This window comes from Drosophila virilis, chromosome 2 (assembly GCF_030788295.1).
Source record: "Drosophila virilis strain 15010-1051.87 chromosome 2, Dvir_AGI_RSII-ME, whole genome shotgun sequence".
NCBI lineage: Eukaryota > Metazoa > Arthropoda > Insecta > Diptera > Drosophilidae > Drosophila > Drosophila virilis.
The window spans coordinates 17,988,412-18,015,575 of NC_091544.1; the positions used below are offsets into that span (position 1 = coordinate 17,988,412).

At 43.0% G+C, this 27,164-nt stretch overlaps 10 protein-coding genes across 10 annotated transcripts; 7 read left to right on the forward strand and 3 right to left on the reverse strand.

The window, feature by feature from the left end:
• The first annotated feature begins 14,481 nt into the window (after window positions 1–14,481).
• Window positions 14,482–15,900, forward strand: LOC6630990 (uncharacterized). Its single transcript, XM_002053456.3, has 2 exons — window positions 14,482–15,511; window positions 15,579–15,900. The coding sequence occupies exons 1-2, from the start codon at window positions 15,243–15,245 to the stop codon at window positions 15,898–15,900; spliced, it is 591 nt and encodes a 196-aa protein (XP_002053492.1). The 5' UTR covers window positions 14,482–15,242.
• Window positions 15,901–15,916: 16 nt separating this feature from the next.
• On the reverse strand, window positions 15,917–18,061 carry Trmt61 (tRNA methyltransferase 61). The gene is made up of 3 exons (XM_002053455.4): window positions 17,799–18,061; window positions 17,276–17,734; window positions 15,917–16,274 (listed from the first exon to the last, which is right to left on the reverse strand). The coding sequence occupies exons 1-3, from the start codon at window positions 17,965–17,967 to the stop codon at window positions 15,952–15,954; spliced, it is 951 nt and encodes a 316-aa protein (XP_002053491.1). The 5' UTR covers window positions 17,968–18,061; the 3' UTR covers window positions 15,917–15,951.
• Window positions 18,062–18,360: 299 nt separating this feature from the next.
• RpL34a (Ribosomal protein L34a) lies at window positions 18,361–19,246 on the forward strand. Its single transcript, XM_002053454.4, has 3 exons — window positions 18,361–18,379; window positions 18,618–18,692; window positions 18,751–19,246. Exons 2-3 carry the CDS (start codon window positions 18,628–18,630, stop codon window positions 19,160–19,162), a joined length of 477 nt encoding a protein of 158 aa, XP_002053490.1. The 5' UTR covers window positions 18,361–18,379; window positions 18,618–18,627; the 3' UTR covers window positions 19,163–19,246.
• Window positions 19,247–19,282: 36 nt separating this feature from the next.
• On the forward strand, window positions 19,283–20,242 carry Tcs6 (Threonyl-carbamoyl synthesis 6). The gene is made up of 2 exons (XM_015172385.3): window positions 19,283–19,440; window positions 19,506–20,242. The coding sequence occupies exons 1-2, from the start codon at window positions 19,403–19,405 to the stop codon at window positions 19,801–19,803; spliced, it is 336 nt and encodes a 111-aa protein (XP_015027871.1). The 5' UTR covers window positions 19,283–19,402; the 3' UTR covers window positions 19,804–20,242.
• Window positions 19,769–20,243, forward strand: PIG-P (phosphatidylinositol glycan anchor biosynthesis class P). The gene has a single exon (XM_002053453.4). The coding sequence runs from the start codon at window positions 19,769–19,771 to the stop codon at window positions 20,240–20,242; it is 474 nt and encodes a 157-aa protein (XP_002053489.1). The 3' UTR covers window position 20,243.
• Window positions 20,233–20,925, reverse strand: LOC6630935 (pre-rRNA-processing protein TSR2 homolog). The gene is made up of 2 exons (XM_002053452.4): window positions 20,789–20,925; window positions 20,233–20,733 (listed from the first exon to the last, which is right to left on the reverse strand). The coding sequence occupies exons 1-2, from the start codon at window positions 20,915–20,917 to the stop codon at window positions 20,263–20,265; spliced, it is 600 nt and encodes a 199-aa protein (XP_002053488.1). The 5' UTR covers window positions 20,918–20,925; the 3' UTR covers window positions 20,233–20,262.
• A 106-nt stretch (window positions 20,926–21,031) lies between these two features.
• Window positions 21,032–21,919, forward strand: Sld5 (DNA replication complex GINS protein Sld5). The gene is made up of 3 exons (XM_002053451.4): window positions 21,032–21,166; window positions 21,223–21,676; window positions 21,744–21,919. The coding sequence occupies exons 1-3, from the start codon at window positions 21,041–21,043 to the stop codon at window positions 21,863–21,865; spliced, it is 702 nt and encodes a 233-aa protein (XP_002053487.1). The 5' UTR covers window positions 21,032–21,040; the 3' UTR covers window positions 21,866–21,919.
• A 112-nt stretch (window positions 21,920–22,031) lies between these two features.
• Cmpk (cytidine/uridine monophosphate kinase Dak1) lies at window positions 22,032–22,962 on the forward strand. Its single transcript, XM_002053450.4, has one exon. It carries the CDS (start codon window positions 22,079–22,081, stop codon window positions 22,835–22,837), a length of 759 nt encoding a protein of 252 aa, XP_002053486.2. The 5' UTR covers window positions 22,032–22,078; the 3' UTR covers window positions 22,838–22,962.
• On the reverse strand, window positions 22,954–23,982 carry Vps2 (vacuolar protein sorting 2). The gene is made up of 2 exons (XM_002053449.4): window positions 23,586–23,982; window positions 22,954–23,525 (listed from the first exon to the last, which is right to left on the reverse strand). The coding sequence occupies exons 1-2, from the start codon at window positions 23,896–23,898 to the stop codon at window positions 23,083–23,085; spliced, it is 756 nt and encodes a 251-aa protein (XP_002053485.1). The 5' UTR covers window positions 23,899–23,982; the 3' UTR covers window positions 22,954–23,082.
• Window positions 23,983–24,445: 463 nt separating this feature from the next.
• Window positions 24,446–27,043, forward strand: Exo84 (exocyst 84). The gene is made up of 6 exons (XM_002053448.4): window positions 24,446–24,592; window positions 24,652–24,807; window positions 24,871–25,201; window positions 25,267–26,054; window positions 26,118–26,647; window positions 26,705–27,043. Exons 1-6 carry the CDS (start codon window positions 24,553–24,555, stop codon window positions 26,888–26,890), a joined length of 2,031 nt encoding a protein of 676 aa, XP_002053484.1. The 5' UTR covers window positions 24,446–24,552; the 3' UTR covers window positions 26,891–27,043.
• Window positions 27,044–27,164: the final 121 nt, after the last annotated feature.

A 27,164-nucleotide genomic window follows, 5' to 3' on the forward strand; every position in this document is an offset into this window, starting at 1 on the left:
ACGCTGGAGCTGCTGACGCAGAACAGACGACAGTCAGAATCGAAATTCACACACAGCAGCAGCAGCCGTTGCTGGCCAGGCTGCCCGATGAGGCAGGCTCCTTTATTTTTCGGGTTTCGGCTGCTGCGGATGCAGTTGTAGAGATCTGTGGTGATATCCCACAAATATTGTAAGTAGAATGGCCAAGCAAAGCAAACAAAACAAAGCACAACAAATCGAAACGAAACAAAACCAAATAAAAACCCAAGCTAAACGGAACGAAACGCTGGCGACGCAGACGCCGCAGCTGGCGCGATTGAATGACTCCTCGTCGTCGGCCGTCTGAGATACTGACTGTCTATGGACTTGGACTGGACTGGACGACGACAACGACGACACACTTACAGGCGACGACGGGCCACAGCAGCATTCTCAGAAATATTGGTGTAGGTCACAGCCAGAGATAACATGCTGCGCCATCGAGTGTGTGCGCTGGCTGGCTGGCTGGCTGGCTGACTGGCTGACTGCTTGACTGGATTGGGTCTCAGTTCTGGCCTCATTGTATGCAAATGTGCCACGATCAGCGACGAGCCACCACCCGCCCAGGCCGTGGCAGCCCACTGATGCTGCAACTGCAACTGCAACTGTGACTGTGACTGCGACTGATGCTGTTGATGCTCCTGCTCATGGGTGCCAGAATCGTTTTGTGTGCGAGAGTACTCGTACTCGTGTTCGTATTCGTACTCGCTGTCGTACTCATACTCGCATTCACATTCGAATTGGGTTTTGAGTTGTGCGATTTTTGGCATTTTTGCATTTCCTTTGTCCTAGCCCAGACCTTATGTAAGCTCCTTTGACCGCAAGGAGCACGGAGGATTGTTACATATTTTCCTCAGACCTCAATGTGTGTATGTGTGCTATTAGCCCCAAGCACACAATCACAATAAAAACTCAAGGTACTAATACATAACCGAATCAAAGATACCCTCGACAAGTTAATTTTCATTTATTTGATTGCTCTACTTATATTAACTAAACAAGTTTATACATTGTTATAAGCCTGGCGACTTTAACGACGAGCGACCTTTTACTTAGAAGGAATATTTTGATGTGGAATATGTAGAATTGTCTGGAGTCGCGATTGCTGTGAGATCGAAACACAAACAGTTTACCTCACAATTTCTTTTATTAAACTGAAAAACATTAACATTAAGATTGTTAACGCACCATGGATCAATTATATATATATGATATAACAGTTTTAGGGCTGCAAACTATGTTTTGAGGATATTAAACAATTCCAAATTATTTAAAGCTCACCCATTTCCCAGACAGATTCTTAATCATGTACCTTAGGAACCAAATGGCAAAATTGTAATACCACTGCAAGGGTATTCAAAAAAACTCAACAGAAAAAAAAAAACAAACAAAATTTTTAGAAATAAACGTCGACGACAATGGAAATGCTGCACACACAAAACAGAAAACATTTCAACAGGAACAACATGTAATTTTTGAGCTGCTTCAGCCCCAGCCCAGACTCCCCAGACTGCCGCCCGTTGGCCTCCCCCCCTTTAAAAGCCAACTCAGACTGAGCTAACCATATGCAATGCCTGGCTTGGCCCGTCCGGGGTCACGACACTTTTTGTGGCAACCACAGACGATGGCAGGCCAGCACAGTCAAATAGTGGGAGAAGTATGGCAAAGGCATCAAGGCCTAAGGCTTGTGCTGCTCCTGCTGCTGCTGCTGCGGCTGAGGCTGCGGCTGCTGTTGCTGTTGCCCCTGTGCCTTATTGTTTGTGCAACAGCAGCAGCAACAGTTGGCGCGGCTGGACATTTTGGCTAGGGTCTGACCGATGGCAATGGCGACTGCGACTGCGACTGCGACTGCCTGGCGTCAAGAGAATGCGTTGCGCTTGTTCCTTGGCTTTGATTTCGTTGCATTGTGGCCATTTCCTAGGAAAAAATGTTACATGAAATTAATAAATAGGCAAATAAATGTTAAACAGCTGCTGTTTTGTACGTGTTTCTCTTGTTGCTGCTGCTTTGCCGTTTGTTATTGTTGTTCCTGCTGCTGCTGCTGCTGCTGCTGTTGTTGTTGTTGTCATTGCACGCGCACGGTAGCCATTGTGCTGCACACAGGGTGGTGGTGATGTTCCTGTTCCATGGCATTTGCATAACACCAAAGCTAACAAAAAAAAAGCCAAAAGTCCAGCACAGGATGTTTCCCAGGCCCTGCCAGATACAACTCTTGCTTCTGCCGCTGTTGCTGATGTCGGTTGCACTTCCTATCTGCCGGCCGCCTACTAAGCAGCCAGCTAACTAACCCCCCGCCTCTCTCCACCCTTTTGGTAGCCCGAAGCCATGCCAAATCTCTCGTGCTCGCTTTGCCACTGCATGCCAAATCCTTTTTTTGCAGTTCACAGCAATTGCTTAGTCCGCAATGGGGCCGAACTAAGCGGTTGCATTAGACTTGCCACGGCACTAATGCATTTATAGTCCAAGGCTCTATGATATACTCTACTCCGCCCTTACCAAAAGCCAGATGCTATAACTAACTTAAATAAAACCAACGATGGGGCTTGACTAAAACCAACAGTAAATTGTACCCTGTTAAAAGTGTGTCATGAGCTTGAGCATATATCGAAATAAAAGAAATATAATTATATTATGAGAATATTGGATAAGTAAGGTATGAAGCACATTTATATATAATATAAATGTTACTGCATTGGATTTCAACAGTATTGAATTGGTATAATTATGAATACTTTTTTCTTCGCTCATCTTATTTAGGCATAACTTAAGTTAAGACTAGAACTTAATACATTTTCTTTTATTCAAAAATGCAAGCAGCCGCCTCTAAAGCACCATCTCACTTGCACACGTCCAGAGAACTTCAAACGTTTGAATTTCAAATGGGCCAGAGAAAATGCTATGTCAGAGTCAGCAGTGGTGCTATATTAATATGTAAGCCGCACAGGGGGAATGTGGGGATAAGAAAAAAACATAATAATTCGTCTATAATTTATACACAATTGTAAATAAAATGTGTACAAGCATAATTTACACATAAACAAGACGATGCGCTACAAAAAAAAAAAAAAAAAAAAAACAAAAAAACAAAAAACTTGCAACATCATCACACGCGGATGTTGCACAGTGACTGGTGAAGGTGCAGGGTGAGCTGCATGGCAGAGGGAGCAAGCAACGGTGCTGGCAGCCGATTGCGATTAGAATGCAGAGCGGTTAGAGCAGAGCTGAGCAGAGCAGAGCAGAAGATGGGCCAGACCAGGTGACTGAGAAATTGATCAGCGCTGTGGCGGGACATAAACTAAAAGCTTATTTAACATTAATTTCGCCACGAAAATCACACAGCAATTTTAAACATCAGTTACATGGCGCAGGCAGCGACTGCCAGATCCAGCCAGGCAACCCCATTGGAAGCCACCGCAAACATGCGAAAATGTGCCCAAGCGACGCGAGACGCGCCCCTGCTACTCGCCCCACTCGCGCAGCTCGTGTAATCTAAGCTGCCATTAAACAAAATACAAGAAAAACTTACGAAAACATATGCTACATATTACCGCCGATCCCAACTGAACTGCAACGAGGATGACAACGGAGGCGGAGCGGAGGCGCGACGATTCGCATCGCACAGTGACGGAAGTAAAGAAGCAGGCGCACAGTGGTATCGATTGGAGAATTCTGTTATAAAATGAATGCTGATGACAATGGCTTAACTACTATTTAAAATATCAGTAAAATAAAAATAAATGTTGGAAAACTTTTTATATTTATAAAGCATCAATAATTATCAAATTATAAGAAATGAATAGCATGTAAATGATTAAATATAAATGCATTACCGAAGAGTTTTTTTTTTATTTTGACTTAAAGTGTTTTTAGATTTGTGTTCAACGACTGAAAATAAAATACATTAAATGTTTTGAAATAGTATTTTTTGATTATTTTTTAATCGAAATTAAAATTTAAAAATATAATATTGATTTATACATATTTATATAGGTTTTGGTTTTCTGCCCACAGTTAAATGTAGCTGGCTGGTTCGCAGACTCGGCTCGCTTTTAGTGGGAGAGCTGCGGCTCTGAGCAATTGCACCTGCCTGAGCCTCAGTTTTAGCCTATGCCTAAGCCTGAGCCAGAGCCTCAGCCAGATTCAGAGCCAAAGCCTGCTCTTTTTTGAACTGTGGCCATGTGCGATGCCGCTACAAGCAGCATAGCCCAGCAAGCTACAAAGATTTAGAGCGACATTAGAGCAGTCAATCCATCATGACTGAACATTACCATAAATTACACAGAAATAATTGATTATTACGAGTAGACACAGAGACCAAAGACAGAGCCCAGGCGCACTCGAGATACAGCAACAAGCGCCCAGTTCATTCTGCGTGTGCATCTGTGTGTACATTTATGTGTGTGTGTGTTTGTGTGTGTGTGTGTGTGTTTGTTGGGGGCAATGGTGCAACTGCTGCTCCGTTGCTCTACGCAGTTTAGCGAGCGCACCGATTTAGTTTAAATTACGTTGGGAAGATGCGCAACGGTCCCGGCCAACAAGTCGTTCAAGTTTTGACCGTCTGCAGAATCAGTTGGGCAATCAGCGCTCAGACTAAGCACTTTGAACTCCACATACTGCTCCACACGCCTATCAGCCTGAGTAATTGCAGTCACAAACCGCAACTCTGTATTTCCATTATTGTAAACAAATATTTATTTAACCACACAGTTGGCAATGATTCGAGTGTCAGCCATTTGAGAAATGGTGGGGCAGACACATCAAGATCAATAATTGCTCTTAAATTAAACGTAACACTTTGGAGTATATCAAAACATTAACAAAGGAAAGATATGAGCTAGCTCCCTTTAATTTCCCTTCGTCTAAAATAAGATTTCTGCAAAAATAAAAAGAAAATATATATACGAGTTAAAAGTATTTCTGCTGAATACCTTTATTTTTACTTCAACTTGGTTTACTTCTCAAGGATAAAATGCGTTTGATTTATATATATCTCAAAACTAAATATACAATTTATTTATCGATGAGGGAAGCTCGCTGATTATGCTGATGCTACCTTTCTATGCGCTTCTCACCCGCTTTGTAACTGATTATTTGCATTCGCTTAAAACTGAAATTTTTCAAGTGAAACTCTCAACTTTGTTGTGAGCCGCCTCTTTTTTTATGGTTACTCAATATTATAACGAGCTTCGAGCCATATCTTTGGCCAATGATCACCAGAGACAACGTTAACCAAGGTATGCGTTAGACAGAGATGAAGAGAGTATTTAATAAGGCTACTGTCTCTCGGATGATACTTTGAATGATTGCAAGTGGCGATAATAGGGCAAGACACTGTGCTGTCAGTATGTCAAGTGGAAATGGACGACGCTTTATCGCGCTAACTCTTGAAGTTTATTACAGTGACATTTCAATTCTTCTGATTGGGATGATTTCGGTACCAACAATAGCCACGGCCGAGATCCCCACAGATCACAATGCCAACTGGCTAAAATCAATCTCTGCAACTCGGATTACTCTCTCCGTCGTCTCTCTCTTCTCTCTCTATCTCTTTCTTACACACACACACACTATCTCTTGCATTGATATTGCGCTGATTGTTGAAATTGATTGATCGTTGTATTTTTATTGAGTGATTGATATAAATGCTGTTTGGCAGCAAATGCAAAGAGCTCGAGCTGAGCACAAAAGGAAACAATAGTTTCAATTACAATAGCCCCAACTAACTGGGGTATATGGTTAGGAAATCTCCACAAGGGTTTTCGACTTTTGGCCATGCAATCGTATTGAAAGCTGCGCTAAAAATATTATTAGCCATTGAAATATTGTGTTTCCAAGGTGTTCGCACGCCAGCTCCAAACTCCAGGCTTCAGCTAGAGCTTATTGCTGCCTTCAATGTTCTTATCAAGATGCTTTCAATGTGCCGTTTAGGATTTTCATTTGCAGCATTTAGCTGCGAAACGCTCTATAAAAATAAAAAATAAAAAATTTTAAGCTGCTCTCGTGGCGAACTTGTGGGCGCTCTGTGAATTCGGATACGGATTCAGGTTCAGGCTGGAATCTAGCGACTCGACTGTATGTTGTTAGTTACTGGAGATGTGGTGGCCCCCACTCTACTCTACTCTACTATACTCCACGCGGCTGCTTCTGCCACGTTGCCGACACTCGTAAATTACAATAAATTATGTTGAAACTGATTATTCGACACAATTTATGAGGCCCTTTAAGTGGGCGTGTGCACTTTTATTTTATTGTGAATGATGATGTAAATGATGTTGGCAGGCACATTTTCATATTGTTGTTGTTCTTGTTTTAGTTGCTGTTGTTGTTTTTGTATACGTTGCACAATCAGCGACTTGGGTCAAGCTGTGGGTCGAGTTGAGTGCGGGTCAAGTTTTGGGCGACAAGATGGGTGATGGGTTAATGAGAGAAGCCTTTTTGGGAAGGCTCATAAATTACGGCCTAAGCCAAATATGGCGTTTATGTGGCAAGTGCGGTAATTGTTAGTTAATCAACAAAGTGGTTGAAGCTTTAACAATGCTTGCAAGCTTCCTTGGTAATTAAGGCAGCCAAATGGAGTAAAAAAAATAACTGAAATTAAGCGATATTCTTTTGTAATTACAACTAAATTGATATATTGACATATTACTATTAAAATAACCCGCAATGAATATAACTTTTCAACGTTAAAACTATAAATATAATTTACTATTTTCTTTAAACAGAAAAAAATATTTTAAGTAGGCTCCAGCGCTACAAGTACTTGCAAGCTAGTCGCTAAAAATAAAAAATAAAAGTAAAATAAATAAAATTAAAAAAAAAAACTAAGAAAATGTGGGAGTGTGTTAACAACAACAACAAGAGCAACAAGCACCGAAACCCTATCGACAACGTCAAATCTGCGACTGCGTCGGAACGCTGCCGCAGACTTATAAAGCACACATCATCATCATCATCAGCAGCAGCAGCAACAGCAGCAGCAGCATCGTCGGCAGCAGCATCATCAACAGGCAATCGGGTTAAACAAGCAGGCCAAAAGGAGCAGCAGCTTCGCTCTGAAGCTGGGGAATAGCCTTGGCAGCGGCGTAGCAAAAATTTAATTAAGAAAATCAAGCCGAAAACTGCGTTGGGCGAGGAGCACTCGAGCGACGCCAACGACGGCGACGACGCTCCAGCTTTCATATCTGATGGAAAAGCAAGAGCAGCGACAAAAGCAACAACAGCAACAAGAACAACAACAACAACAGCAGTAACAACATCTGAAAACGAGCGCTGCAAAAATTTGATGCTTTGCTTTGGCGCAGCGATTTGGATCAGTGCGACACAATGAGGACCACCATCAGGCTGGGCTGTAAACTTCGGCTCCATGCGGGTGTTTGCTCTTGTCAACAGCAAAAAAGAAAAGAAAACAGCAAGAACAGCGAACGGATTTCAATGATTATTCATTGGGCAAGGCGCATATAATCGCACACACTTGTCTGCGACAAACAATTTCAGCAATTAGAATATCAAGCAATGCAGATCTCTGGCGATGCAGCAATTGACATTACCAAGATCAGAGAACACAGCTCGCACACCCTCTGCTTTTGCAAATGTGTGTTTGTGTGTGTGTGTGTGTGTGTGTGTGTGTGTTGCTTTAATGACATTTCTGGAGAACAACAACAGCAACAGCGAAACACAAAACGCCCAGTGCTTTGTGTGTGGCAGCAAACGAAAGACTTAGGACACAAACTTGCAAATTAAAGCACATTAATTTTGCAGAACAACAAGACGAAACGGGCAAAAGCAGTTCTCCGGCGCGTTTCCCGCTGATTGATTACAACAGTTTGTGCCGCTGCCGCTGCCGCTGCTGCTGCTCTTTTGTGCCTGGGAAAAAAGTATCATAATCATAATAATGATAATAAAAATGGAAAACTTCTAGACGCCATATAAATCAGAGCAAATATGAATTGCTGTTTTGTCTGCGCATTTTGCTCTCTGCTGACTGTTTATTTGTTTTCTTGCTGGTTTACGTTGGCTTTTGTCAATTGCCAAAGACTTGCGCGTCGCACAGTGGCGCACATCAGTTAACTTACTGGACAGATATAAAAGAAATTCATCATAATGAAAATAAACTAAAATATATTATAAAAAGCTGTGTAATTTTATTCATAATCTAGTTCAATATGTTAACTATTTTGGTCAAAAAATTTTCAAAAAAAATGTTTTTAATTTAACTTAACAGAAAATAAGGAAACTCTGTTAATCATATTTTATAAAAAGCCGAAATTTATAATTATTTATATATGTATATATTTCTTTTATTTAATTAGAAAAACTAAAATTAGAAAGCACAAAGCACTAGTACTATATCCTTGTGGATATAAATAATCCTTAAGCTTGTGCCAAAGGCAACTACTTCATTCTTCACAGGTTTTGCATCTGCAAAAGAAGCAGCTGCAAGCTATTATATATATTTATCAAGTAGAGCCCTTAAATTCAGCTACTAGCAAGAGTAAAACTGAGTTTTTGTTTCTAAATAATCAGATTAAGCCACACTCGAGAAGCCCAATTGGAGAATGCACTCTGATACTATAGACTCTTCTTCTTTATCTGTACAGTTTATTAACCTCTGCTGCTGGATTGTGGTTTATTTATTAATCTTAATAAGCTGATTGGTAAGCAACCGCAATCGATTTAATTACTTAGATTATGATAAGCCAATTGGGCTAGCAATTATGTTTTCTAAATATTTAAAAACTTGTCGAGGATTCGCTTTCCATTATCGCATATTCATTTAGCTAGTTTGGCACTTTCACCACTGTTCGAATGGTGCTGACTGCATTCATTGTTCCATTGCGCTTGTAATTCTGTCTGGGCTGCCTTTGTGCTCAGACTCTGGTGGAGTTTCAGCTGAAGCTAGAGATCGGAGACGGCAGTCGTTGGCAGTTGCCAGTTGCCAGTTGCTGTTGTTGTTGTTGTTGGCGGCTGTGGTTGTCGCCGCCACAGTTTTTTTTTTTTTTTTTTTGGAGTCCCCATTGTCTGTGTGGGAAACTGGCGCGCTTGGCTTGTAAAAACTTCTGGTGAACAATGTATCCGCATCCACTGTCGTTCGAGTGCGCACAGTTTTCAATGCCAAATGGTTTATGCATCGGCGCATTACCAATCATAAGCATGGGGCATAAGCATTTCGGACAATGAGCAAACGCCACATAAATTTTACCAATGGCCAGCTGAGAGCGATATGCATATGCGGATAGTTTAACCTAGATACCAGCTGCATCCAATCGATACAAAACGCGTTGCATCTTTTGGTGCCAATCATTATATTTTAACAGCTTGTTTGCTCGCTTGTTTTACAAATTGAAATCGCCGTCCGCTTGGCGTCCACGCTGCCAATGTTACAATAAATTTAAATAAACACAAGCCTTTTTGCCGACGACTCGAATGGGGGATTTGGATGTGGCTGTGGCTCTGGCTGCGAAAGAGGCTGCGATGGTGCCGTTTGCATCCTGGCCTAATCGCTGCGTTTAATTTACTTAAATTATACTAATGATCTTGAGCGCTCCTCGCGGCCAAGTCGCTTGGCCACAACTCTCAAGTCTCATTTGTTTTGGCTCGTTTGCAGGCGGCTCAATTGATTTGGCCAAAGCAGCCGCCAAAGCAGCCGCCGACGACGACGACGACTTTGCCCGAGTGGACGCTGCTGCTGGGGCGAGTGCGAATGCGAGTGTTGAAATTGAGGGCTAACAGCGACTGGAACGTTGTGCGAGTGTCGCTAGATATGGCCTGACATTTAGATGAAGTGTCTGTGAATCTGAGCCGGGTCTCTCTCGATGCCCAGCTCCAGCTGCGTTTTGCTCTTGCTAAATGTCGACAATGTCGTTGTCTTTGCTGTTGCCGTTTTGCCGTTTTGCCGATGCAGTCGGTCTGCAGGTCGCCGTGTAATTCCATTCATAAACAAAACTTTAATTTTATTGCACATTCGAGTTGACACAGTCAACAGTCAGCGCTGCACAACAATCTGCAAGAGTCTTTGCTTGTGTGAAGGCGTTGCCAAATGGGTGTGGGCATTGGCCAGTTCGAGTGCCCGTGCCAGTCGCTATGGGTACTCACAAACGATTATCATAGACCTCAAAATGGCTCAATTAGTTCTCATGGGCCGCCATTTGACGATGCGGCTGTTGGCGGCGTCTTCACCAAAGTTTATTGATTGGCATTGCATAGTTTTGGCTCAGAAGCCGCAAGAAGTTGGATACTTAAAGGAATTTTTGGAATGCGACTCTTGAATTTGCTGGAAAATCTTCAGCTTATATCTTCATATGTTCAGTTGGGACTTGCCCACTTGATGCTTGAACTATAATTTTCTTGGTAAAGAAAGCAAGCAATATTCAAAGTGTGTTTTAAATGAAAGATTATCACTGTCTTTTGGTTAGAGAATAAATTTGTAAATAAGTTCATTCAATGCAGGAAACTACTTTTTTAAGAATATACACAAGAATTCAAGTCGGGAAAGTTTACAAAAAATCTTTGCTTGTCGAGGAAATCGAATTTTATACTAAGCCCTTACTTTTTTATCAAATGGTAACTTTCTATTGGTATATGTATTTAAAATAAGGGTTGTCTGTATTTGTTTCTCTATATGCTTTTTATTTGGGCCAACTTTGGCCTCTTTTTTTAAAGGAATGCACATACTTGACTGCCCACCACAAAGCGATGTTGGCAGCAACAATAAGCCACAAAGCCATTAGCAATTGAAAACAAATAAGCCTGGGCCAACCAACTGCGCCAAGCCGTTTTCGCCATTGACACCCATGCGAACAGTGTTAATTAATTAAAAAAGAAAAACTAATAGACGATTGCGTTGACAAGATAAAATGGCAAACATTTAAAGCCAAGAAATCAACACACAGTGTGCACTCACACACACACACACACACACACTCAAGATATAGCCAAATGTAATAAATTGTGACAAAAAGTCAGCCAAAGTATGTTGGCGAAGGCGTCAAGGTGTGACATTGACCCTCGATAAGTAGTTAACGGCCTGAGTGTGTGTGTGTATTTGTGTGTGGCACAAATCTAAAAACGTTATCGTAGCAACAACAACAGCAACAACAACAGCAGCGACAACAAACATTACAATTTAAAAGTGCATAAAAATGTTTATTGGCCGGTCGAAATCAAGTTCGCTTTTAGTTTTCCAAGCCACGACAATGAAATACACTGCGCAACCATGTGGAAAGATTATAAATTGAATAAACGAATGAAAAGTAATAATTGCTTCAACATTCTAAAAACTATTTCAGATATAGTAGAAAGCATTTAACTGAATGTTGCCAGTCTGACTGATTGTATACAAATATTCAAAACGAAAATAAGCAACATATTTATAGATCTAAATTTATATGGGAACTATGCAAGCATATTAATTTGGTTAATATGTAATTTAATACTTTGTTTGTAGCTTAGTGTTATCAGACGGTCAGGGCCAGGCTTTGGCTTTGCTGTTGTTGCTGCTGTTGCAAGTGGCAGGCCTGCAGCTGCAGCAAGAACAATAACAACAACAACAACAATATAGAACACAGCTGTGCCTTAGACAAGCTCAAAAAGCTAAATTATTGCCAAGTTCTTTCTCATATTTTGTTGGCGTTGTTTTTGCTTTTGTTGCTGCCAGCACAATTTTTGCAAGCAATTATTGCCAATATCAGAAATATTTTTGATTTGCAATTTTCTCACGGCCCAGAGAGCGGGTAAAAGCCTTTCACAAAATTGAGCAACCAATTGGTTTGTCAATGGCACAATTGAATCTTTCGAGCAGATTCACAATTAGCCAGAAGCAGAGTCAGCAGAGTCAGCAGCAGCAGCAGCATTAGCAGCAACATACTGACAGCAACAACGACAACATTGGCGCATACAAATGGTGTTAAAGCCTGAGCGCAAAATGTAATTTGTTTTCACACAACATAATCAACATGATAACCCCAGCCAAAACGTCTTTAGATTGAGTCTAATGATGATAAACGCTTTTACTGTGAGGTAACTACAGACTTCTGACACCGACGCAGACACAACCGATGCCCACACCAATGCAGCTCGAACCGTAACCGGAGAGAGAGCGATCGACTGGCAACTGGCAACGGCGGCAACAAGCGGCAACAGCCAACAACGACGATGGCAACGGCAACGGCAACTGCAGCATTTGGCTGCATGGCCAATAATAAGTCAACATTCCAAGGCGTGTTAAGAGATGCTCGATTAAATGCCTCAATTGTGGCTCATATTGAACACCAGGCGAGCGCGACCCAGCAACATCGACACCACACACCACCTGTCTGCAAAACGCTTGAAGAAGAAGCAGCAGCAAATAGCACCGCCCCCACCAACGGTCAACTTTGTGCCCATTGCCCATTGCCCGTTGCACGTTGCCCGATTCTGTTGCCTGTTGGTATTGCCCGTTGCACGTTGCCCTGTTGCAAGTGTAGCTGTTGTTATTGCTGGCAGTGCTTGCCTGACTTTTAGCACTGTCCGCTCGAACGCTCCGAATGGGCGAAATCGTTTAGTGTCGTACCTAACTAAGAAAACGTATTTTCAATATCGAAATTATTATTATTAGCTGACAGCAAATCGCAGTTTTCGACTGTTGCTGTTGTTGCCTGGCGTTGCCGGCGCATATTGTAATAAATGGACAGGCCTGTTATTGTATGCACTTTGTATATGATATGCGAGTACTAACCCAAAACTTAGCTCGCGCACACTACAATAATTGGGCATTGTCAATTGCTTGAACACCTTGCCGCCTCTCCCAGAATGACAATATATGACAATATTCCGTTATCATTTTGGCGTTATTTAATTGATTAGTAAATATTTGAAAAATCCTGAAAATGTGTCTTAGCCTCTTAACTTGTGATAACTTGTGAAGCATAATAGATAAGGATTAAGTGCTGTTTCATTAACCATTTAAATATAATTCTTATAAGCTTTACATATCAAATTCTCTGCTGAGCTTTGTAGTATATTCAAGGTTTCATTGTGACCAACCCAAGAGCAGAGTCAACCTCTGGCATCATAATTTTTATTTTTTTTTTTGTTTTGGCTCGCCATCTGCGACTGCTGGTCGGCTTCTAAAGGTGAGAAACTGGCCACATTGCTCGCGGGCAGCGCTGCACCCCCCTAACACACATACTCAAACACACACACACAAACACACCGCATCAGCAACAACAACAAAACAACAGCGCAATTATATGCCATTTTATAAATACAAGTATTTTCAATAAATATGAGCATTTCTATCGGAAATTTATGCGCAAATAAGCAGGTGTTTAGTTGTGACGAGTCAAACGCTGCCCGACAGCAATGTAAAATACATAAATGCTGAGTTAGGCCGAGAGTGGAATCGATGCCTGGTAGTAGTCGTCATAGTGGTCATGGTTGTGGGTATTTGTGGTATGGGCATAGCTGAATGGCAATCCGTTACAGTTGTCGATCAGCTAACAAGATAATTGTACAAACACAAATACAACAATGAGGCACCACAACGAGAGCTGTGATAAGCAACACGTTACCAGTATCAAATTACAGATCTTCCAATTAACTGACCAATAAGCGGCGTTGCTTTTAATTTGATAATAGTGCAAACTCACGCCCAATGGCAACAACAGCAACAAACTGTTGCCCAGTTAGCCAGCAACTTGTTGGTAACAACAGCAGCAACAACAACAGCACGCAATGTAGCTGCAACATGGACGCAGACAAAAACAATAGACGCATTTGTAAGACGCCCCAACAGGGGGCTAATAAACTCAAAGCAGAACAATTGCTGAGACTTTTGACAGGAATATTATATAGAATAGACATATACACACAATAATTTAGCTTTAACAAAACCTAACTACAAATAGCAAATCATATTACCAAGAAATCTTAACTATTTTGTTTGGCAACAATAAGAAGTTCTAAAGGGCCTGTAATGATTCGTTAAGAAAAATCGTATGAATTTAACATTTTAAGATTAAATTGCATAAATAAGTGTATTTGGCAATAATGATTAAAGTATTATATTCTTTTTTTCGTGGATACATCACGCTTTGCTCAGTCGAAAAGTTTACATGTTGGCCCACAGATGGCGCCAATAAATATCGTTCGATATGATTTTTAAGGCAGATCTGAAACTTTTATAACTTATAATTAAATTATTAAAAAAGGGGAGATTATTCTCTGTTGAGTTGAACAAAACAAAAGAAGTGTAAGGAGAGGTGCTTGGAAAAATTAAAAAATCCAAGTGACTAATGGAAAGATTTTGTAATTATTTTATAGTTTATAAATGTCATTAGACATTAAGCTAAATTTTAAAACTAGATAGCTGAAGAGATAAATAATTCAATTCAATTCGTTTATTCCTTCAAATTCGGATGAAAGTTCCTGAGAGAAGCCAAGTTTCTTGTATGACGTACTGTCAAAAGTCTAAGTATTCGTGTTTCAGTATCTGTTACAATAAATAAATCGGCAGATACTTAAAAAAGCATTCTTAAATTTCGGATTTTAGTTATGAAGCTCCTTTTAGAACCACTTACCAAATAATGTTTAATGGGAAATTATTGAAAACTTGGTATGAGCATTAAGTACTTAAATATGAGCTAGGCACAAACACTTAGCATCAATCAAACACTAAACAAGAGTTTAGAACGGCAGCAGCTGAGTTGCCAGTTGACATATGAGCAACAGGCAGCAACAGCAGCAGCAGCAGCAGCTACAGTTGAAAATGCTGAAAGAATAAAGAACATTTGCCGCCACACCAAGTGAAGCGGCTACTACACAGAAACTGGGATCCGGTAACCGGGCCGCCGGCTGTCTAACAAGCAGCGGCAGCAGCAGCAGCAGCAGGAATAGAATAGAGCAGAACCAGAACCCCATGCATTGAGAATTATGTAACACAGCCGCTTGGACCGCAAATTTGCAAGTCAAGTCTGGGGATGTCACTGTTTGGATAGACAGGCGGGACAGCTGAGCAAAGCGGCCGCCGCCGTCGTTGAACTTAATCTGCGAGCATGATTGTGCAATATTTGTAGAGTGGCTGACGACGACGAGTGCGCGCGTTGTCCTGGCAAGGTTGTTATGGACGCACCAATGTTTGTTTGTGCCTGTAAACATGCCGGCCGATACACCAAAAACAAAAAAATAGCAAGCCCCCAATCCCAATCCGAGCGTCAGCAGCTCCATTTCAGTTGCAATAACGGCAGACAATGATCTCGAGACGCGACAAATTGCTGCAGCAGCCCTGGGAGCAGCTGCGCTATGCACAGCATCGCGAGAAAGTGATGTCCGCACGTCCAGCGATTGATACCAAGTCGCCGCGCCAGCACGATCATGTGCAGCGCAAGTGGAAGAAGCAGCAGAACGAACGGGAGCGCCAGCAGCAAATCGAACGTGAAAATCTACGTCTACTGCAGAAGCTGGGCGATATCATGAGCAGCAAGCGCATGAATAACCTGTGGCTGGAACCGAGACCCAAGTATACAAAAAGAAGAGCAAACACCAAAACAAATCTATTGTACTAACAGTTTCCCCACTTACCATAGTTTTCTCAACCGGGAGAAGCTGTTTCCGACACGCCCTTACTCCAGCCTGCCACAGATTGTCACCATTTACGGCGTGCAGCCACCTGGTCCCGTGCTCTATGGCATGTTGTCCAAGCCGTCCGTTGTAAGCCGCTGTCCCACGTGCAGTGGCAATCCGGAGCGCACTCAAGTAGCCATACCGGAGCAACGGCTGCCCTGGGCGATGCCGCGCAAATCCTCTAGCCGCAAACAACAGAAGCAGCAACAGCGCTGCTATCACTGCGGCGGCGTCAAGAGCATGGAGCGTAAACTCTTCGATGATTACTCCTTTGACTATGAATAACAATTCAGCAGGCAAATAAAAGGAACTACAAATTTATTAAACAAACGACATTTAAGCTTTGGGTATGTTGGGCGGCAGGGTGGCAAAGGTGAGAAAGCCCGTATGACCGGGCAGCACTTGAGGATTACTGGAGGTTAAATACTTTTTCAGCTCCTTGGGTTCCTTTGATTTGATGTCGTCATTTGGATTTCTCTCTGTGCTTTTAGGTGCTTTGAGAAACTCCAAATCGATGACCGGCAGTGAACGGGTTTTGATCACACTCTCCTGTTGCAGTACCTCCATTGAGCATATCTCGTTGAAGCCCAGCTTGGTGAGCACATTTATGCAGCGCTGCGACTGTTCTATGCACGGTGAGAACGAACAAAAGCGACCGCCTGGAATTATAACGAAGATATATGTACTTTATGAGCCAATAAACCAGATAGAAGATTCATCCCAAGTTTTAAAGCTGTCCTAACAAAACCCTACATAGATTTGTCTTTTTGTTTTATTTATTATTAAATCTTTGACACCCCGAAGATAAAAGTTGTTTCTGTGTTTGTGTCTGTACGCTGAAGATTAAAAGCCCATTACAAAAACTTATTTTTCGACCGATTTTTTCTATAACACATGATATTCATGACATATGGTGGGAATGATAAATAAGTCGTTGGTTCCAGTTGTTTTTAAAAAAAGGTGTTTATACAAGAATTATCGACAGGTCGTTCTTGTGGAAAACTCTATGATCTAATACTCCGATTCGAAAGGTTCCGACATATAAACAATATAAAACAAAAAGAAGTTCTATGCAAGGTTTCACAACGAAAGCTTTAATATTAAAAGACTAGTTAATCATTTAGAAGCATCTATAGACATAATATATGCACTTTATGGTGTCGAAGAGGGCTCCTACGCGTTTCTCATTTAAGTACAAACTTATAATAATTTATACTAGCTATAAAACACTTTATATAAGTCTTTAGCATATTTAGTATTGCTTGAAATTGATGTTAATATTGCATCCCGATGCAATTATCATATTATACCACTTACTATGGTTTCCATACATCGATATACCCATACGATACCGACATTCCTATAGAAATCACGGCTGGAATGGTGCAGCGCGCAGTTGGTTTCACTAATGAGTGACAAAGCTGCCCAACGGGGCTGCCTGACCACGTCAACTGCCAAAAGCGGGCGCATTCAATGTCAAACACAATGAAATGGCCAAGACAGACAGACAGAGAGAATGAGAGAGGGAGATGGATACAGTGAGGGAGACAACTGACTGACCAAGCCAAGTCTTGATTGCGGCTGCCGCTGTCGGCTGCCGCGCCAAAGGGCGCTGACAACTTGTTGTCAAGCGCTGACCGGGCAGTCGCATTTCACTTACCCGACAACTTCAACGCCTTGAATGCATGTGGCACCGCCAAATCCGGCGCGGGTAGATCCAAAAACACCGCATCAGCCGCACCATCCAGCTCACTGGTGAAGCCCAAATTGCACACATCTCTGTGATAAACCGTTACAAAGTCGCCTAGTCCGTGTCGCTTGAACTCGTCGCGCGCCTGATCTGCTCGCGCCTCATGGAAGTCGAAAGTGTGCAGGCGACCCGTGGGCTTTAGTGCGCGCAGAAAATAGTGCGACAAGGACCCGGACCCAGTGCCAGACTCAACAATCACTGCGCCGGGTCGTACCTCCAGCTGATGAAGTATCATGCTTATGTCAGGCGTGTATATAATTTGTGTGCGATGTGGCAGCGTCTGCGTCCACAGTTCCGGATTTGGCTGCAACACGTGCGCCCAGCCTTTGGACAGCTCCACGCGACTGCCATACTCCACCCCAATAATACCTGTCCGCGATACACATAGATATTAGTTATCAACACCTAGCTATTGTATATTGTAAACACCTACTTTGTACTTTAAGTGAGCCGTAGGGCGTCTGGAAGATGTTCGCAATGGTTTCGCCTTTTTTGTTTACTATCGTCGGCACCGCTTCGATGGCGTGCATGGAGTTCACGCTCAGATAGAGAATGACAATGTCGCCTTGCTCTATGTGTGTTTTGGGCTTAAGGAAACTCATTGTTATGGTCGTTATTGCCGGCTATGATCTAGGAATCGGCGAGAGGAATGGAGAAGCGTGGGCCAAGTATGACCGCGAACGGCAATATAAATACTAAATGGTGTGACCAGAGTAACTTATACAAAATATACTAAAGGAAAGTTAAGACTTCATCCAAACTAAGAGAGTTTTTAGAGATGTGTACAAGAAAACATGCACACTCTTACTCAATTAACAATAATTTAAAAATGTCGCATAAACAAATAGGTTGATATGCTCGCCAGTTGCAACAAAAGTGTTACCATTTTTCAAAAATTGTGCAAGAAATACTAAGCTGTTTCTGTTGTTACTTATCAACACCTTTTTTGCATGCCAAGCAGCCCACTTCACGTTGATTTGCTTCTTCTTTCCCTCTTTTGGTTTTTTACTACAAGTATGTAAAGCTTGCTTTTTGTGAATTTGTCAAATAATCTGTGAACATCCGCAAAACGGCTAATAAATTTTTGCTAATTGCAATACACAATGTTTGACAAATATTCGTTCTATGACGTTACAACTAACTTATGTAAATTGCATTGTTTTTTCCCCTATTTTTATGCTCGTTTAATCGGAACTTCCTAATTGTGCCGACTTATTGAAATCCCAATTGAAACTGAAAATTCAAATTAAAGCAGCCGCAATATGGTCCAACGCTTGACTTTGAGGAGACGCCTGTCGTACAACACCAGATCCAACAGGAGGCGCATGTAAGTGTCCAAAGCGTATGGTTTTGTTGTTGTAATCTAATCAGACGCTTGTTTACAGTGTGCGCACTCCCGGTGGCCGTCTGGTCTACCAATACGTAAAGAAGAACAAGACTGTGCCACGCTGCGGCCAGTGCAAAGAGAAGCTTAAGGGTATCACCCCATCGCGCCCAAGCGAGCGTCCACGCCTTTCTAAGCGCCACAAGACCGTATCCCGCACATACGGCGGTGTCTTGTGCCACGGCTGCCTGCGTGAGCGTATTGTGCGTGCCTTCCTCATCGAGGAGCAGAAGATTGTCAAGGCGCTGAAGAGCCAGCGCGAGGCGCTCGTCAAGCCCGTCAAGAAGGTGGAGAAGAAGCCCACCAAAGCGGCGGCTACCAAGAAGCCCGCTGGCAAGACCGGTGGCAAGTCAGCTGTCAAAACTGCATCCAAGAAGCCCGCACCCAAGGGCGCCGTAAAGTCCAAGAAGTAAATATGTGTAGGATATTCATTGACTTAAGAATTGGACGTGGAAGCATTTTGTAATAAAGAAAATACAAGTTGGAAAAATTTAAAATTTTTGTTGGTAATATGTAGTTGGCCGTTGGGGGGTTCATGTCTATGCTAAGAAAAACAGCTGAGCGGCTTGGTAACTTTTTAGGCGTTGCCATTCACCGTTTTAACGGACAGCATGTGCAACTGCTGCTGCTGTTATATGTATTAAAAAATTACGATGCCACAGCAAGCGAATGTCAGTAAACCTAATGAATCGTACGTATATAATAAATAACTTATTTTTATAGTTAACATGATTTCACAGCATTATAAACTTACAGCACAATAAAAGTGCCATTTGATACGCCAGAGCATGCCAAGATAGCATATCGCGTGTTGAGTGTGGATCAGGAGCCACGCAGAAACTTTGTGCAAAAAACGTTGAGCCTGGAGGACGATGTGCTAGTGGTGCACTTTAGTGCCGATCAAGTGAAAAATCTGCGCACCGCCATAACGTCGTTCTTTGAGTGCCTGCTGCTCTGCCAGGATACCATCAAATTGTTTGGCCCAGAACAATCCGAAACCGAAACGCAACTAAAGAACAATGCCGGAACACAGTCCAGCGCCCACACCGCATAGAGCTATTTACGGTTTTGCATTTTATATACTGTTCACCGTATTATTTTTTGTATATGTGGCGTGGGCCTTCCTGCCCGTGGAGCTGGGCCTGCACTCGTATCTGCCGGACAAGTATTTTGCTGTGTTTGTGCCGGTGCTAATTCTGGTGTGTGCCTTCTTTGCCGTCATCATTTATCCGGCAATTAATCTCTCACTGACGCCTAATATCGATTCGATTGCGTCGGTTGTCGATCTTAAGCTAGTACTACCTAAGGGCGCACAGTTCACATCTTGGTCACAACTGCAATGTCAACGCTCCGTAACGACGGCCCATCGGAATGCATTACCAGCAATCCAGTGTAATCTGTGCGAAACGGAGCACATGGCAAAGACTCGCTCGCCCATACCTCCCCTAAGATTTCTAGACTTGCAAGAAGTAAACGCCACATATTATAACTAACTATTATAACTCCCCTATATTTACTTTCGACGCACTGTCGTCCACCCTTCTTCTGGCTCCACAAACGATTCCGTTTGTTGCTTGCGCGTCTGGGAACGTGTTACACGGCCGCTGCTTGTTGCGACCGCGTCCTCGTCGCTCTCAGCAGCATTCATGTCATCGTCAGCATCCTCTTCATCGTCGTCCATGTCCTCGTCGGATGACGAGTCCCCTTCAATGGGAGTGTATGTTATTTTGACATCGGGTCGGAGCCAATCTTTGCCCTGCGGCAATTTGCTGAGCTCTGTTTCGATCTGTGGGTACTGGGAGGCCAGCGCCATTTGCTTGTAACGCAGCAGATTGCGGCATATTTCGGGTATGGAGTGATCGTCGCACAGCGTATTAAATTCCTGATCCATCAGCTCTTCAATCACCTCCTGCAGCTCACCCTGCGTTATGTTCTCGTTGCCCACGCAGTACTCATATGTGTAGTCCATGATTTGTATGGCCATCTGCGGTATTGTTAGGTTAGAAATTGTGTGCGAATAGAATGCGATGTGCTCCCACCTGCTGGCCATTGCGTCCGCCCATCCCATGCTCGACGGCCAAGCGCAGATTTTGCCAATTGTTAAAGATTCTTTCAACAATTAAGCGAAAATTCTTTTGGAATTCGGTTTGAGTTGTCGTCGCTGCCATCGTGTGCCTTGCCAGTGTTGTGCAATTGTGAATAATCCCTTGACATTCACATGTAAATATACGCGCCGACAGCTGTGCCTTTTGTTTACATGCCGACGCGCCATAAACTGCAAAACGGAAATTATGTCTGACAGCGAAAATCTGGAGCAAGCTTTAAATGAGCATGACTTGAGCACGGAAGCTGCCTTAGCAGATGTCAATGAAGATGACGATGAAGACGAGGATGCGGAACCAATTACCGCACAAAAGGTGAGGCGACTACCTTGCATATAAACTCTGTCGTCACTTGTTGCATTTACGCGCAGGTACTGGATATACTCGAAACAGCTTGGACAAATGAAATGTGTGCCCCGGAATTGCTGCAACATCAGACGGACATGCTGGAGCTGATGCTCTCACAGGTGGCACACATGGAAGAGCAAATGAAGGATCTGGACAAGAATGATTTTCGCTTTGTGGTGCACCAGATGGAACTGGAGCGCATACGATATATCATGGCCAGTTATTTACGATGTCGCTTGCAAAAAATCGAAGCCTTTACCCAGCACATCATCAACCAGGATGAGACACGTGATGCGGCTGACAAGCGTCTATCGTCGGAGGAGGCCAAATATGCTCAGGATTTCGCCCAACATGTGGACGAATACTTTACCAAGGTGGCCACTCGGTATATGCCCAACCAGCAGCGAGGCGAGGCCGAACAACGAATTGTCGCGCCCAATCTCATGAGCCATGTTTTTCTCAAAGCGAACGTGGCAGGTGCGTTTAGCGTATACATATAATATATAATTTAAGTTTTAATTATAACAAATATATTTGCTTTTAGTGTCTGGCGTTATAGTGGGCGTTGATGACGAGGAAGTTGATCTTACGCCAGGCTCACAACATATTATACCTTATCAACTGGTGGCTGACTTAGTACAAAAAAACCAAGCGCAACTTATTTAAATTTATTTTTTATATAAATTAATATACTAAATTATATTTGAAATGCATTTAAAATTGATACACATTTTTTCGCGCTCAATTGGCAGCCAGTGTTGTTATACGCGCATTGTTGCTGCTTCATCGGTAACAGCTGGCGACTTAGTGGTGACGTCACAACATAAGTTTCCATTGGAATTTCTTAGGTATACACGCCACGATTCGTCTCAGTTGTCAATGTGGCGCGCTTTTACGCGTATAGCAAAAACACTTGAGTCCCTTGGTCAAGGAGGCGCAGTGCTACCTCAGCAATTCCAACATTCCCAGCTGTACAACAACATACACAAAACAAATTACCTCCGCTTACACAACCAAGCGTTGCTCACAAGACTAAAACACAGAATGTCCACTGTGAAGCCAAAGGTTGTTTTCGTATTGGGTGGCCCCGGTGCTGGCAAGGGCACGCAATGCTCAAAAATCGTTGAACGTTTTCAGTTTACGCATTTGTCGGCTGGCGATTTATTGCGTGAGGAGCGTGCACGCGAGGGATCCGAGTATGGCCAGCTAATTGAGGATTACATACGTAATGGAAAAATTGTGCCCGTTGAGGTCACGTGTTCGCTGCTGGAAAATGCGATGAAAAACTCGGGCAAATCGCGGTTTCTCATCGATGGCTTCCCACGCAACCAGGATAATCTGGACGGCTGGAATCGTCAAATGTCCGGTAAGACGGACTTGCAGTTCGTGCTGTTCTTTGACTGCGCTGAGGATGTGTGTGTTCAGCGCTGCCTGGGCCGCGGTCAGAGCGGATCCGGCCGTACCGACGACAACATGGACAGTCTGAAGAAGCGCATTCAAACTTATAACAACGACTCGTTACCCATCATTAAATACTTCGAGAGTGTCGGCCAGGTGAAGACCATTGATGCCAGTCCCGATGCGGACAAGGTGTTCCAGGATGTAGAGCGAGTGTTTGTGGCCAACGGCTTCCAATGAAATTGCCCACTTACTTAGTTCACGTTCTAGATTCAATTATGTGTGTTTCCTTATGTGTGTCTAATCTTAATTTTATCTCCCCCCCTTACTTAAATATATATTTACGCTTGTTATCATAAAGTTTACACAGTTGCGATACGATTTTTGCGTGAGGGAATATGGGCATATTAAAGATAATAACATTTTTGTTACTTAAAAACAACAGCGGGCTAGTATATAAAACGGCAGGTGATAGCGGGGCTTAACTAGTCCTTGCGCAGCTTGTCCAGGCGCGCCTGCAAATCTGCGTCCGCATCGGACATGGGTGTAGAGCCACCGCTGCCGCCAGTCGCAGCAGCACCTGCACCGGCACCAGCAGTAGCAGGTCCGCCGCCGGCACCACCTGCAGCGACAGCCGAAGCTGCTTTCTGGGCACCCGCACCACCTGCTATCGACAGAGAGCCGGAGGCAGTTGGCAGATCGCCCAATTGTTCGCCTAGCTGCAGGCCCAGTTCGTCTAGCACTTGAGAGACAACGGCATCGGTCTCTTCCTCATCGCCCTCATCCTCCATGGCATCATCGATGGCGTCGTTGATCATCTCCTCCTTCATGTCCATCATCTCCGACTGCTTTTCGAAGTCCTGGAGTATCTTTTGTATTTGCGGGAGATTCAGTTGTCGATTCATATTCTGCATGGCCTTGGTGACACCTACAAATATAGGGACGGATGAGTAAAATATGAATCACCCATGGGCAAACCCTCCCACACCTTTCATTGCTTGGGCCATTGTGTTTTGAGATTTAAGCGTTTGTATTTTTAGCGAGACCGCTTGAATGTTTGCCTTCATGAGCATAAACTTCTTGGAATATCGACGCGTGCGCACTAGATCCTTGGCCATGATCTTGACCGCATCCATTTGACCCTCTTTGGCCATTTTCTTGATGTCGGCAATGATTTTCTTCTCTTGTTGATCCATTTTCATCCGTTCGCGGTCCAAATCACGCATTGCCTTATTCAAGGCACGCTGATTCTTACGCAGCATCTCATCCGGTGAGATCTTTTTGCCAAAAAGCCAATCCATTTTACGAAATTAATAACTATTTACGACTTAAGAACTGTGTAGAAATAAAAGTCTTGTGAATTACTCATCAAAACAATTGTGGTGCAGCGTTGCCACAAAGTTTTTTAACAGCCGTTCTTGTAGATTTAACAGAAAACTCCCACAGTTAACAGTTAAAGCGTGGTAAGCAAAGTATTTCTGTCAACAAAATAACGTTTGTTATTAATATGTGCCTCCTTACTTATTAGTTCAAAATAACTGTGTATGCCAATTTACTTAATAATTTCAAATGTACATACGACAATTGAAGGCAGATTGTTGGAATAATTTTATAATTGAACTAGAGCACAGTTTCATTGATTGTTATTCATTTCTAATAGGCTTCAAAATTTCAAATTAAATACATTATTGAAATATATAAATACATTACTCAACTTAAATTTGCTTAAGTTTGCTAGTAAAATCTTGGTGCATTCAAAAATTGTGTTGTTGTATTGTTTTTATTTTTGCTTACACTTTGCAGAACATGCGAACACCATACTACGCATTACACCACACTACGTATAAATGTTATGTTTACGTTAACGTTTTCGCCTACGTTAACGTATGCATAGTTCTGCCCACAACAACAGACGCTAAATCTTCCGTGTCTTGTGTTTAATTTTTTGCAGTACAATGAAGGAGTTCGATGATATTAATTTTAGCGTGGATAAATGTAGGTGTTCCTGTTGTATAGCCTGACTTGCTTTAAGCACTTTCTTTTCCCTTACATAGACACGAAGGAGCTGACACGGGAGTGTGTGGGCGGCAGCGATTTGCAGCAGCGTAAAAAGGAAATTGAGGCCTACAATGAGCAGACGTCGGCAACGCTCAAGCAAACCTGCAAAAAGAACTATATGCAGTTCATACAAACCGCCAAGGAGATATCACGTACAAAAAAAAAAATGGTTTTTTTTTCCTTCTTGCCAGAGCTAATGTCAAACGTATTCATAGATCTGGAGTCGGAGATGTATCAGCTGTCGCATATATTGATCGAGCAACGCAACATTTTGGCCAGCATGACCGATGGCAAGACGAGCAGTCACCTGAAAGCGGACAGTATCGAGGCGGAGAACAGTGCAGCTACTGAGGACGTGGAGAACAGTCATGCCACACGCGCTGTTAAGGAAATGGTGCAGGGTTTTAATGGAAATCTCGAGGGCAAAACGTTCCTAAACGAGGGCGCACTTATCGAGCTGGATGGTAATGACTACCGGCCCATACAGCGTGTCTTCTTTTTTCTGTTCAATGATGTGCTCATCGTGTGCAAAGTGAAGCATGATAAGTATGTCAGCTTAATATATAATTCTTAACACCTCTCATATAATATTTATAACATCTTTTTCGCAGACGGCTCGAGTTTCTTACGGAATACGATCCCAAGAAGATAGCCGTTATTAATATCAAGGATCTGGATGGCGTCAAGAATGCCATTAACATCATAACGCCTGATGGCTCCAAGATATATCAGAGCATAACAGCTGCCGGCAAGAGCGAATGGATTGAGAAATTGGAAGAAGCCTTTCGTTTTGATCAGCAAAAGAAATCAAAGAAGGGACAAGCGCCGCAGCCACCAAATCGTGCCAAGCAACAGCAGTCCCAATCGAAAAGCGCCACGCCTGAGAAGCTGCCTGAAGAAAGTCCCACAGAAAGGCAGCCAAAATCCCTGGAGGATGAAACGCCCGAATGGCTAAGCACGGCCAGCGAGGAAATCCAAACGCTTGTAGCGCAACGCCATTTCGAGGACGCACAGTCGCTGATTAAGCGCACGCAAGAGTTTCTGCGCCTGGCCGAGAACAAAAAGAAGCTGCTCCAGGCGGACAACATTGACGCTAAGGTCAAACAGCAGGAACAAAAGCTCACCAATGTGCTGCTCCAGGAGCTGTCCAACAGTCACAATCGCAATTTACAAATTGCACTGCGCTCAGCCCGACGACCCCTGAAGATTCTCGTCGAAATGGGTCGTTCCCGACAGGCCAGTGCCACATTGCTGAAGGTATGCACGGTTAGTCTGCGTGTCGCGCAACGCGAAGCACGTCGCAATAATGCAGAAATCTCTGAGCTTTTCTTTTGCGACCTGACTCAGGTAGCATGTGATTTTCTCAGCGCCTTTGAACAGCAGCCTGCTTGTGTTAGCGGTAAATAACAATCCATTAGGATAGAGTACATCATAGATTTAACTAATGATTACTTTTGTATAGCTCTTGTTGTCTGGTGCAATGCGGAGCTGCAGTACTTTGCAAGCCAGCTGATCAAACACTATCTAACTAAGGGCACCTCACTGGAGGCAGTGGCCAAGTGTGTAGAGCGCGTGCGCAAGCCTGCCACGAAGCTTACAGAGATTGGTTTGGACATAAGTTACCATTTAGAGGGTCTGTTGCGCACAACGCTGGAGTCGCTTATTGAAGAGTGCAAGCAGCGCCTGTTGGACGCGGTAGGTCGCACCGAGGAGAGCTGGCAGCCGTATAATTTGCAAACGAAATCAAATTTAAAGCGATTGCTGCTAGAGTTGGATGCGCTTGGCATTGATGTGCGTTCCCAGACCACAGGCGATACATGGCTGAATTTGACACAGTCCACTCTCGTCTTTATACGACAATTCCTCCAGCTGACCGAGCACTGCGGCTGCTTGGCCAAAGGGGAAACACTGCTGCCGAGTCTGGAGAAGTTGCTGCGTGATCTCTTTTTGGCACAGCACGCATTAAAGCCTCCTAGCGACATGGCCATGGATGTAGGTTGACAAACGATAAGTTTAATACTTTGTAATAACTAATCTCTTAATTCATAGCCCAACTTTGTTATAAAGAACAAAATATTTCTGGTGGACAATCTGCTGCCCATCGCCATTGAAAAGTTTCGCAAGACATCGGGTCGCCAGTGTGAGACACTACGGGAGCTGCACACGAAGCTATCCCGCCAGCACGGGGCTCCAGTGCCGCGCCAGCGCAGCGTCTATACGACCGATGTCTTTTAAAGAGTAGTTTAACTTTACCTTTGATTACATATATAATTTTTTATTTTTCTTTTTCGTTTTGCTTCAATTATTTATAATATAATTATATACATATATAACCACAATAATAATAATATTTGTAAAATTAAAAATCGAAGCGTGTGCTGCACTATATTCTCTGTTTTGCTTATTACAATTTTCGCTGGGCGCGAGATGTGCCCACAATTCTATATAATATATATTTATATATATATATATATATATAAGTATATATATATATATCCGATTCATTTCT

Coding starts and splice junctions, on each gene's coding strand:
- RpL34a (XM_002053454.4), top strand. CDS start 18,628: ATGGTCCAACGCTTGACTTTGAGGAGACGCCTGTCGTACAACACCAGA. Junction 18,693..18,750: donor AGATCCAACAGGAGGCGCAT/GTAAGTGTCCAA, acceptor GCTTGTTTACAG/TGTGCGCACTCCCGGTGGCC.
- Exo84 (XM_002053448.4), top strand. CDS start 24,553: ATGAAGGAGTTCGATGATATTAATTTTAGCGTGGATAAAT. Junction 24,593..24,651: donor TAATTTTAGCGTGGATAAAT/GTAGGTGTTCCT, acceptor TCCCTTACATAG/ACACGAAGGAGCTGACACGG. Junction 26,648..26,704: donor CTAGCGACATGGCCATGGAT/GTAGGTTGACAA, acceptor CTTAATTCATAG/CCCAACTTTGTTATAAAGAA.
- Sld5 (XM_002053451.4), top strand. CDS start 21,041: ATGTCTGACAGCGAAAATCTGGAGCAAGCTTTAAATGAGCATGACTTG. Junction 21,167..21,222: donor AACCAATTACCGCACAAAAG/GTGAGGCGACTA, acceptor ATTTACGCGCAG/GTACTGGATATACTCGAAAC. Junction 21,677..21,743: donor TCTCAAAGCGAACGTGGCAG/GTGCGTTTAGCG, acceptor ATTTGCTTTTAG/TGTCTGGCGTTATAGTGGGC.
- LOC6630935 (XM_002053452.4), bottom strand. CDS start 20,917: ATGGCAGCGACGACAACTCAAACCGAATTCCAAAAGAATTTTCGCTTA. Junction 20,734..20,788: donor GCGGACGCAATGGCCAGCAG/GTGGGAGCACAT, acceptor ACAATACCGCAG/ATGGCCATACAAATCATGGA.
- Cmpk (XM_002053450.4), top strand. CDS start 22,079: ATGTGGCGCGCTTTTACGCGTATAGCAAAAACACTTGAGTCCCTTGGT.
- Tcs6 (XM_015172385.3), top strand. CDS start 19,403: ATGCCACAGCAAGCGAATGTCAGTAAACCTAATGAATC. Junction 19,441..19,505: donor GTCAGTAAACCTAATGAATC/GTACGTATATAA, acceptor ATAAACTTACAG/CACAATAAAAGTGCCATTTG.
- Trmt61 (XM_002053455.4), bottom strand. CDS start 17,967: ATGAGTTTCCTTAAGCCCAAAACACACATAGAGCAAGGCGACATTGTC. Junction 17,735..17,798: donor CGGCTCACTTAAAGTACAAA/GTAGGTGTTTAC, acceptor TATCGCGGACAG/GTATTATTGGGGTGGAGTAT. Junction 16,275..17,275: donor CAAGGCGTTGAAGTTGTCGG/GTAAGTGAAATG, acceptor TTATAATTCCAG/GCGGTCGCTTTTGTTCGTTC.
- LOC6630990 (XM_002053456.3), top strand. CDS start 15,243: ATGATCTCGAGACGCGACAAATTGCTGCAGCAGCCCTGGGAGCAGCTG. Junction 15,512..15,578: donor TGGCTGGAACCGAGACCCAA/GTATACAAAAAG, acceptor CACTTACCATAG/TTTTCTCAACCGGGAGAAGC.
- Vps2 (XM_002053449.4), bottom strand. CDS start 23,898: ATGGATTGGCTTTTTGGCAAAAAGATCTCACCGGATGAGATGCTGCGT. Junction 23,526..23,585: donor AATGGCCCAAGCAATGAAAG/GTGTGGGAGGGT, acceptor CTATATTTGTAG/GTGTCACCAAGGCCATGCAG.
- PIG-P (XM_002053453.4), top strand. CDS start 19,769: ATGCCGGAACACAGTCCAGCGCCCACACCGCATAGAGCTATTTACGGT.